This window comes from Gossypium raimondii, chromosome 1, assembly GCF_025698545.1.
Source record: "Gossypium raimondii isolate GPD5lz chromosome 1, ASM2569854v1, whole genome shotgun sequence".
Lineage (NCBI taxonomy): Eukaryota > Viridiplantae > Streptophyta > Magnoliopsida > Malvales > Malvaceae > Gossypium > Gossypium raimondii.
In genome coordinates this window covers 44806394-44817157 of record NC_068565.1, presented here as the reverse complement: position 1 = coordinate 44817157, position 10764 = coordinate 44806394, and the positions used below count along the sequence as shown (strand labels likewise).

Here is a 10764-nt window from a genome sequence, read left to right as displayed (position 1 = left end):
GTTCCGTATATATTTATTATCCTTGACGAATGATATTCATATTTGGCGATATGGGGAGATGATGGTGGATACCTACCAATTTGCTGTCAAACAGGATGACGATAACATGCAGTAGTAGTGGTTGGATACATGAAAGCGCTTAGATAGATACCTGGAACATTATTATTATATGTTGGATTTAGAAATCTGGAATCAGACAAGAATAGTTGACTTTTACTTGAGCTAAATCAATGGTGGCAAGGTGTTTAAATGGAAACCCAGAAATTACATGGTAGAAGAAACAAACTTTTGTTTACAGTGTGTCAACTTTAGATATCACCTTCATGAACTGTTGGATGAATTAAAGATCAAAAAGCAAATAAAAATTTGGAAATGTTATTTAAACATAGTACTAAGTTGGGTTTAGTGTTTAAATAAAAAGGAAATCAGTGTCAAATATACGAGTATACAGAATAATTCTAATCCTAGGTTACAAGTCACATACAACTTTAGTTCTTCAGAGACTTAACCTCAAATCCAAAGCTAAGCCTGAGGGATATGAATCATTTTGAAGAGGAGCAGGTGGTAAATTCAGGTCCAATCCACAATCTTCCTTTGCTGTCAAAAGGTTGAGTGATGATGCCTCATCATCCCCTTTCCCCCAATGATACCTTTTATGCCCACCTAAGGCTTGACCACTAGACAACAACTTCCAACAAATGCTGCATTTGTGACCCAACACCATCATCATCTTATCCTCATCACAGCTATGATCCTTGACATCGTAGCCCTCGCTTCTTGTTATCGCGAAACAACCCTTGACATTCTTGTGGCTAGCCCAGTGACCCCCTAATGCTTGGTGTGACGCGAAAACTTTCTTGCAACTCGAGCATTCGAAACGGATATTTGTACCCAAATGTTGAGAAAAAGCTTCGGTTTCTTGAACCCCGGGTCGATAACTTGTACCACATTCGCTCTCACTAGCGGTGGAACCATTTGCCAGCATCAGTAAGGAGGCTGCAATTTCATGATCGTCCTCAGTCATCAAGGTCTCCACATTACTTGCGGGTTTAACAGGGCGGCAATAATTAGGAGGGGGGTTAATTCCACGCCACTGTCGCTCAGGGTGACATCGCATGTGTCCGAAAAGTGCTTTCCATGACCAGAACTTCTTGCCACATTCAGTGCAAGGACGTGTAATCTTTGGTGCAGCAGGGTCAGGTTTTTTGGTATATTTAGGCCTGGAAACGGTGGTGCTAGAACAAGTCGGGAATTGACCAACGTCGACCTTTACCACTTTTGTACGTTTCTTGCGGGGTTTTGGATCATAATTCACAGTGACGTTATGTTGGGTAACAGAAGAAAGGAATCGAAACCCATGATCAGAATCAATGTTTTCGTTCATTTTCAGTAAAAAGAAAAGAGAGAAGAAAATATCAAAGAGACAATGGAGAGTTGAAAGAAGGAAAAATTGTAAAAATGGAGGCTGTGGCGTTTATGTAGGAGTGAGGGCAGTTACTAAGGTTATGGGACAGGGAAGTTATCAAGTGAGCGGTTTTTTTCAGTTAGGATGTTGGAAACATGGGGTGGTTTACATTTGGGTTATGCTTCACTGCTTTCACCAAGTATAATATGTTACTTGGTGCATACGGTAGACCCTATAAGCATGCCACTTTCTTTATGGATAAAAGTTACTTTCTTTTTAAAAAAAATTACTTATAAAGGAATCAAAAGTATATTTAACACACCTCAAAAATAGCCTAGTGTCACAATTGTATTAGAAAAAAAGTAAATGTAACAAGGATAACTATATTTAAAAAAAAAAAAAAGACAATTATTACCAATGTCTTAATAATCGGATTAATGATCAAACCACTCAAACCACTAATTTTCAGTTCATGAAACAATATTCCATTCGATGAAGTAAAAAATGGTATAACTGCCGGTCAAGGTTCTATGAAAAATAATTTCCGAAAAACATATTTTAAAAAACATATCCACTTTGTATTTAGCCAAACCCCATATAGTTAAATCTCAGAAGTAAATAGAAAAGAAGCCAATTTAGCAGGAAGGACTGACTAGGACAAATATGAGAAAAAGAGGATCATTTCACTACAATATGTCAGTACAGTTTGAATTTGATACTTTCCAGCAGTTTTTCTAAGAAAAACACACAGATGAATAATCCAAGTTGAAACCCACAGAATAACAGATAGTCACCCCAGAGTGACCACTGCAGGAAAAAAACTAGGATGAACGAAGAACCAAGCACGAGTGCCCACTTTCATTTGACCGGTTACAACTTACTACACTGACTACCTTGCACTTGATGCCCTTTCATTTGTATGACTGATCTGGTTGAGTGGAGGGTGCTTTAACCATCTTCATAGTTCTTCCCATGACATTTAAAATGTTGACACGCTGCAACTCTTTTGCTGGGAAAAGAAGATCAGATTATATCAGATCCACGATGCACAGATGCAGTCATAGGTGCTAAAGGATCAACTAAAGGAAACAGATGGCAGCATAAGAATGCCACTAATAACAAAGATTGTGGACATCAAACCACGTCCAGTTACAATATGCTGTCTTGGAAATAACCAATTAATTGCAAAGGTGGTATGTTATAAATATGGTATCCATTTGACCTCCTAAAAACTGAATCTTTTTATATCTATACATCCATCTATACACACTTAAATGCCACCTTTCCACCCAAAGTCCAAACTACAAACCAAAAAAGAAAGACAGATAAATTACCTTCCTCCAGTGAGAGCTGAATTGATCTTTTTTCCAGCTTAATAGCATGTCTGCTGAGTTCAACTGCAGAAAGACATCGAAGCACTGACAAGATAACATAAATAAATTGTAAATCAGCATTGTAAGAATTTTATAACTGGAAAAGCAGTTTATTGGAAGACTGATTCATCACATGGACATACTCTGGGTATAATCCTCTTGATCGGATTGGTCCAACTTTTTCAGTAGCATCTGCAATTGATAATATCGCTCTTCCCAGTGAAGTTTCCTAATTCCTTTCAGGCTATCCAGAAAAGGAGCAGGAGTAACAACTGGATGTTGACTGGATTCTGAGGGTGTTAATTTCATAGCAGACTTTCCAGGAGGTAAAGGTACGGAAGGTTTGGCAGATGAACTTGTCAGTGATGCCATTGGTAGTGGCGCAAGAGTTGGAAAACAAGGAACTCTCAACTCCTTTATTTGGGATTTTAGTTGGTTACTTTCCTCCGGTTGTCTAACTTGCCTCATTTGTTGGCAATTACTTGTGCTGGTACAATCAAAAACACTGCTTTTGCCTAATTCAGCTTCGCATTTTCTCCGGACATAGACAAGGTGCCCATTTGCAGCACAACTGCTTGGAGATTGGCATTGCGAGGGGCTCACAGGACATTCAGGGGATGGTCTCTTAGTTCCAGAAACCTTGATAGGATCAATACCAGGACCTCTATCTTTAGGAAATGGAGAGCTCCCTGTAGAGTTGGGCACGATTCTATTTTCGTTCTGGAGGTCTCTCAATGGTGTCTTCTTCACACCAACTGGAGGTTGCTCATCACAAATGGGTGAGTTATTCTCTGGTTTCAGCATTCCATATTCACTGAATTTAGGGTCTAGCGTTTGTTGAACCATCTGATGATGTTTGATTCTGGTAAGACCATGGTCATCATAAAAGAACCCAATTTAAAACTAACTGCTCGGTTCTTGAACTGAAGAAAGAAAAACAGCTTTTTGAAGACATAACGTCTGCAACCCGAATGACTAAGTATACCTTTTATGCAATCTAATACATATGCTTACCATAAATAACCAGCAGAGCTCAGATTTGGCTTAAAGTGGAAATAACAATTAAGTCAAACGAAGCAAATTCCAAAGCTATGATCAGTCACCAGTAACAGATCAGAAAATTGACCACGCACATAGAAGCAAATCAAGCAGACCGTGGCATCATTATTTCCACAAGAAAGGCAATACAGTAGACGGTATGAAACTATATGGATCATTTTATCTGATTATGAAAATATGAACTTAATTACCAGTACATCTTTTAACTATTAACAACCACCATAGACAACAAACGTATCAGTACTAGGGCCGTAACTTGAAACCAAATTAAAAATGGAACTTGTATCATGTGAGAATAAAGTTTATACTAAAATACATTTGAAATTGAATCCTCATGTTTAAAATCAATAATTTTTTCAATTCCAAACAAAGCATAACTGTAGGTTCCCAAGGAGCTCCACTGCATCGCATCCTCCATGCATTTAGGTTTAACTTTCTTTTCACAGCAATAAGAAACAGACTTCGCATACCAAAATGTGACAGTGGTACAATTAATTTATTGCCAGTGACATTGAACAAATAATATTTTGAATAATAAATTGTAGAATTGGGGATTGCATCAACCAAAAGCAGAAACTAACTGGCAAAAACAGAAAGAATCAAAGGTGAAGTCAAACACATCCACACTAATAACACCATTCTTTCAATTCCTTTTTGATTCTATCAACAGAAACACATTACAGACAGCAAAATTCTAAAGACCCAGTAACCTAGGCATTACATTCAACACAAATAAATAAAAAAAATTTGGTACATAGGATTTGTAAAATGCATTGAAATTTGAAAGAATACTACCCATTGAATCAAAATGCGGAAATTTGAACAAAAATCGAAATATTTATGCAACAAAGAAAGTTGATCACATTCTACACGCTCAAAATTGCCAAAAAAAAAAAATTAAAACAAGAGAGAAATGAAGAAAATCTAGAATTAAAACAAAGTCGGAAAGACATTTACCTTAGCTCATCGAAAACACGGAGGAGCGAAAGTGAGAATGAAAGATAGGTTTCAAAAGTAAGGAACTTTGCCTCTAAACCGGGTTGTTCAATTTACCGTTTAGTCCTCTGTACTTTTCTTTTTTTTCTAGTTTATCTAACGAGTCTTGGGAAATTTCCAACGTGACGCCCTAATCTTTGGAGTATTTCTAAAAGTTCCCCAAAACTTTGTAGCAATTGTTTATATCACCCTCAATCTCAGATCAATACTACAAAATTATTGGATTTGTTTCTCAAAAGCAAACAGTACATTTCTTCAATAGGAGTGGACGGATCGGCGCGCATTTTTGTGGACTCAAATGCAACTTGAATAAATTCAAGCTAAAAGTTTAAATCGTCAAATATATGTTTCCTAGTTTAAATTAGATAGTTCAATCACTTTAATTAAAAATTCAAAATATATTTAAGAGTTAAGAAAATTATATTTACAAAATTAAAGAAAAAAACAACCAAAAAAACCAAAATTCTTTTGTTAAAAATAAAATAATTTCTGGCTTTTTTAGTTTTCAACTTTTGACTTTTACCGATTTCTAGTTCAATCCAGTCCAATTCTAACAATGTTATATAATTATTACTTTTTATCAAGAATCTTAAAAATCGCACTTATCAAAAACATTTCACCATGAAAACTCTAAAAAGAAAAACATTTCACCATGTAAGTGCCACTTATCAATCCACGTCCCTTTATATACACAGGACATCACACACTAACATACATGCAACTCACAGTTCATCGACTCCCGTAGAATCGAACAGCAACAGAGTGCATGAATTGAAGATGCTGGAACCATCCTTTCAAAGTTCTCAAAATTAATCCAAGGTGTATGTACACAGGCAAGTGCGTGGGCAAAAGATGGAATGATCCAAGAATATGCATAAGCCTATATATCAAGTTCTCTAGGTACATCATCCTGTTTACCACGTCATTAACCAGTAAACGTGTGCCCAAAAAAGGAATCAGCATAATCTGTGGGTTTGCTAAGTCAGCAGGCCGAATCAACTAATCTTACATCACAGTTCTTGTTCAAATTTAAAAGCATTATCTTGAGGAATTACTGCCCCGGGTTACCTAGAAGTCTCTCAACCGCCGCATGGACATTTCCAGCAGTAGCACGTAGTGCTCTGATATTCTCTACCGTATCGTAAAAACCCATTTCTTGTAATTGTGATAATTGTGTAGCGTAGAGTTCTTCTGGGGGAACTGGAAAAGAATGAAGATAAAATTAGTAGCGGCTCATAAGTGTAGCAACTCTGATTCATAAAGACGCAGAAACATATAAGAATGCTAACCATCAGGTTGGTTGGGAACACTCAGGCTTCCAGCACCTAGACCACCAAACATATTCATCAACGACTCCAGACCAGCAGCACCTGGAGCTCCTGAAAATGCAAGTAAACCGAATGAATGTGTAAAACATAAAGATATATGAAAGAAGAGCTGGTAAAGGAAGGTGGCAAAGGAAATTAGAGAAAGCCATTAATGGTTCAAGGAGGTACTCTTTGTGCCCTTTGTATAGAAAATTTATAACTACAGTTTGGACCCTTTTTTTTTTTTCGTACCTGTAGTAGCACCAGTCTCTGATGAATCCCTGCAAGAAAGCCAAGAAGTTTTAATCATTGAGGCGTGAATCATAAAAGGCACATTAAAACCTATGAAGCTAAAAATATGCCAAGATTAATCATCTTAGGGCCAAATTACCATATAAAAAACAGAGAGAGCTTCATTCAATTTTGAAATCCCTCAAAGGGCCCAATTTAAAACAATATTTTAGAAATAATTATCTAATACTGTTGAATAGGGTACAAGATATCTACAGTTATCTAAAAAACAGACATATAAATCACTTAAGAACAAAAGTCTGATATGCATGTATTGTACTTAGGACAACCTCAAAATGCAAAAAGGCAATTGATGCTTTTGTTACCAATGGAATAGAAGGAGGTGTACTATCACTTACCAGGTAGATTGCTGTTGATTGAGCTGGGATAGAAGTGATTGCTGTAAACCTAGCATTTGCTGCAAGAAATAAAAGAAAACAAGGGAAAGGTAGGAGACTTAATGTCAAAATAGTGCTTGTAAACAAAAATCTGATACTATCCAGTACGGCAGCCTTAACATGCCTAGAAGACCATATGAGCTAGGTGACCTTATAGAAAAGAAAGATTCAAAAACATTAAGTCATGTAAGAACTAAGCATTTATTACGAGAGAGCTCAGAAATGCATAACAGCATAGAATATACCTGCATTGTCTCGGTTGAAAACATCTGACGAAGTACTTCTGGGTTTTGCATCATTTCTCTCAATTGAGGATTCAAATCAAACATTCCGCGTAGTTGCGGGTTGAGATTCATAATCTAAAAGTAAAAACAGACTCTTAACAAAATGGACCGAACCAAAATGAGAATCTCTTAACCTAAGTGATTCTTGAAAGTACCTGATTCATATATTGGGGATTGGACACTATGCTCTGCATCATCTGTGATAGAGCTGGATTTTGCAACAATTGAGTCAACTGAGAAGCATCTGGCATTCCATTCATCATGGGTGGTACATCAGGAAGTCCAAGGCCTCCCAGACCACCAAGACCTGGTGCCCTAGCATCTCCAGCAGGATTTGACCTTGCAGTAGCATTGGTCTGGGCGCCCCCTGAGAATTTGTAACATAAAATTTTCAGTATTTTTAGTACATATTTTCAACAGTAGTAAAATGCATTTAAAGAAGACAAAGATATAGATTTCTGCTTCACCATACATTATCCATGCTGCAATTGTGGTAAAACAGTGACAGACAAATCAACTGAAATTACAATAAATTTTTTTTTCTTCTTCCTAAGTTTTAAGGAATCCCATTAATATTGGAAAACTTCAAAACAAAAGATTAAAGTAATTCAAAGTCATGCAAATATGGACAGCAACATAAATATTAGACGAGTTTCAAACAAATCATAAATCCGACAACCAAATAAACTTAGTATAACATCCATTATCCATGTATTAGTTTCATGCACCATCTGTGGTAAAATATTATAGGACACACCACTTTAGCAAACTGTTCAAAATTTTCCAAACCATTAGCTTTCAGGATTATGCTTCTTTGCGTATTCTTTTTCTAGCCAACCAGTAGCATTTTTATTTCTACTCAGCCTTTTTTCTCTACCATAGGATTGTATGTGCATATAATAAAAAAAATGTGCACATTGGACCACAGAGTATGGCTATTCAGAAAAGATGCCTTAATGAAGTAAAGAATGCCGAAACTTACCGCCACCAACAGTGTTTCCCCAAGGATTAGGAAGAGGATTTGTGTTTGGGGAAGTTTGTCCATGAGTGGTTTCTGAACCATTTGTAGAAGTGTTGTTAGGTAAGCCCCTAGCTTGAGAATCACCTAGATTGCTCAATAGAGCAGCAAATGGGTTTGAGCTCGGACTATTTCCATTATTTCCAGCCATAGTTGTAGCATTCATAAATGGTTCCTGAACATTTTCATACATACGCCTAAGCATGTTAAAACCCTCGGGAGAGGATTCAATATTACTCATAGCCCTGTCAGTGTTCCGCATCATTTCACGCATGAGCTCAGGGTTCCTTGCAGCTTCTAATGTCTGCCGAAGAATACTAGGATCATTAAGTATATGCCCAAGCTCTGGGTTTTGATCAATGATCTCACGCATTTGGGGATTGCTCGCAATCAAACTACGCATTAACTCTGGGTTATTCATCAAACTTTGAATAGCAGGTGTATTCATTAGTTCGCTCATCATGTTTGGATTTTGAGTTAGTTGTTGCTGTACTTGCTCAAATTCAGGAAGTCCAGACCCAAACAAACCCAAACCTCCATTGCCACCAAGTGCATTAAGTCCAGGGAAAGATGATGCTCCCAGACCAGCACCCTCATTAGAACCAACACCCCGTGTGACCCCTGGAGTAGAATTAGGAGTTGCAGTATTTGTGGTAGCTGCAGGAGGAGGCATAGATGAAGATGGGGTAAAACTACGAACCATGTGGATGGTATGATCAGCTTGCAAACCTTCAATAAGGGTGAAAAGAGTGAAATGGTCGAGCAATCATTAAGTATTATGTGCAAAATCTGGGTGTACAAATTACAAAGTTGCTTCCAACCCTCATATGAAATAGATTTATCTTCTAAAGTAATCATTCCATAGGCATAATTTATTATTTTCAGGTGTTAAGGCATCATGATAGTGATTAATGAGCCATGAAATATATAACAATGTATTATTAAGTTATCAAATACAGCTATTTTAACTAATCATTTTTGTGTTCAGACCTCATAAAAATGTTATGTATACAGCAAGGGAATATTCAATGTAACCTAGAGTTTATGTGCTTAGATAAAAGAAACAAGGGCTTAGCAAGCACATGCACAGCATAATTCTCGTCCCCTGTTTAAAGAGCTTCTTATGTCAAATGCTAAAATTACTTAATAGTTTCCCAACCTCCTTCAGCTAGGAAGCAAAACCAGCATAACTCATCAACCAAAAAAAACTATATCATCAGTTCTCAGATGACTCGCAAATCAAGGGTAGTATTAATGGCTTCAGCTGACAAATTCTAATTCTTCGGATTACATGGATATAGTGATCCAACAGAAAACATCTGTGATCATGTCACAATCTTCAGTGACTCCTGATTAGAAAATGAAATACATGGCCATCTAAATCAGATCAAAAACAGCTCAACAAAACAATGCCAAACCATCAAAATTTGCATATTCTCAGAGTAACAATTTCGTAAAATAAGCATTTCATTTTTACTGATACTTTCAAAACTTACAATTCAGTACTTCTTACAAGTTTCACCATTTTGAATTATTTCTATTATATTTCTATCGATAAAAGAAATAACGAAAAATTAAAAACCAACCTAAATTATAAAAAAAAAGGGAAAAAATCTAAAGGCGGTTAGAACTTACCATAACTTTGAAGGGTTTGGTCGTCCTTCAAGACTCGGCCTTTATAAATCAAACGTTGCTGATCAGCTGGGACATCGCAATTCTGAGCCAAAAGAGATTTGAAAACTCCAACGGTTGATTCGAGGCTGGTCCTCACCGTAAATTTTGAACCATTTGAGCAACGGATGTTAACCAGCACTCCCTCATCTTCTCCATTGGTACCGAGTCGTGACTCACTCGAATCGCCTTCCACACCCATAGCCTCCCTCTCTCAGATCGATCAAATAATGTAACCCTAGAAATTTGGATAAATACGAAAAAAAAAAAAGAAATTCCTTTCGCTTTCCTTCTGTATAACTTAGTATTTCCCTTATATTTAGAGAATTAAAAGTATATTTAAAAAAATAAATGAGATATCAAAGTATTTGGTTAAGTTTATAAGAGTAGGATGAAAAAGAAAAAGGAAAAGAAGAGATTTTTAATTTTAGGTTAGAAGAAAATGGGATTCCAATTTCCAAGTTTCGCACCAACAACGTTATGTTCGGGGTTATACTAAGAGAGGTTTTTTTATCTTATCTTTATATATTAGAAACAACAATTATATATAATTTTAAAATAGATTTTAAATTTATTGACATGATAAAAGTTCAAGGTTTGATCTTTAATCAAAGATAAAATTATTTTATTTTATTAAAATAAAAAAATTAATATAGATATAGATAAATACATACATACATTTTCTTTTGTACTGCTCGCTTTACTTTGTTAAGATTAATGCTTGGCTTGTTAGGTGTCTGTTTTGATGGTACCTTGGTAGGTCAAAATGTGTCTATTTTCCGCTCTATTTGTTGTTTCCTGTTTTACCACAGTATGTAAGCGCTTTTTTTTTTTTTTTGAGAAATGTGGAGATTCATCCTTGGTCGAGTTTAGGTCAGACTAATGTAAAATTTTAAGTTTGACTTGAAAAATGATCTTAAAATCCTATTCAAGTTTAACTTGGATTAAAATGTTAAATTTGA

At 36.1% G+C, this 10764-nt stretch overlaps 3 protein-coding genes across 4 annotated transcripts; all 3 read right to left on the bottom strand.

The window, feature by feature from the left end:
- Window positions 1–345: 345 nt before the first annotated feature.
- On the bottom strand, window positions 346–1961 carry LOC105785992 (zinc finger protein ZAT3). Its single transcript, XM_012612209.2, has one exon. The coding sequence runs from the start codon at window positions 1382–1384 to the stop codon at window positions 497–499; it is 888 nt and encodes a 295-aa protein (XP_012467663.1). The 5' UTR covers window positions 1385–1961; the 3' UTR covers window positions 346–496.
- A 108-nt stretch (window positions 1962–2069) lies between these two features.
- LOC105785994 (uncharacterized) lies at window positions 2070–4935 on the bottom strand. Of its 2 annotated transcripts, none has more exons than XM_012612210.2 (4): window positions 4795–4935; window positions 2922–3640; window positions 2740–2823; window positions 2070–2414 (listed from the first exon to the last, which is right to left on the bottom strand). In XM_012612210.2, exons 2-4 carry the CDS (start codon window positions 3622–3624, stop codon window positions 2317–2319), a joined length of 885 nt encoding a protein of 294 aa, XP_012467664.1. In that variant the 5' UTR covers window positions 3625–3640; window positions 4795–4935; the 3' UTR covers window positions 2070–2316. The 2 variants fall into 2 exon arrangements, with proteins under 2 accessions (XP_012467664.1, XP_012467666.1); XM_012612212.2 differs by having other exon boundaries at window positions 2922–3624; window positions 4795–4900.
- A 522-nt stretch (window positions 4936–5457) lies between these two features.
- Window positions 5458–10282, bottom strand: LOC105785991 (ubiquitin domain-containing protein DSK2a). The gene is made up of 8 exons (XM_012612208.2): window positions 9767–10282; window positions 8096–8860; window positions 7269–7480; window positions 7075–7188; window positions 6791–6849; window positions 6393–6421; window positions 6123–6212; window positions 5458–6033 (listed from the first exon to the last, which is right to left on the bottom strand). Exons 1-8 carry the CDS (start codon window positions 10002–10004, stop codon window positions 5885–5887), a joined length of 1656 nt encoding a protein of 551 aa, XP_012467662.1. The 5' UTR covers window positions 10005–10282; the 3' UTR covers window positions 5458–5884.
- Between the last annotated feature and the right edge of the window lie 482 nt (window positions 10283–10764).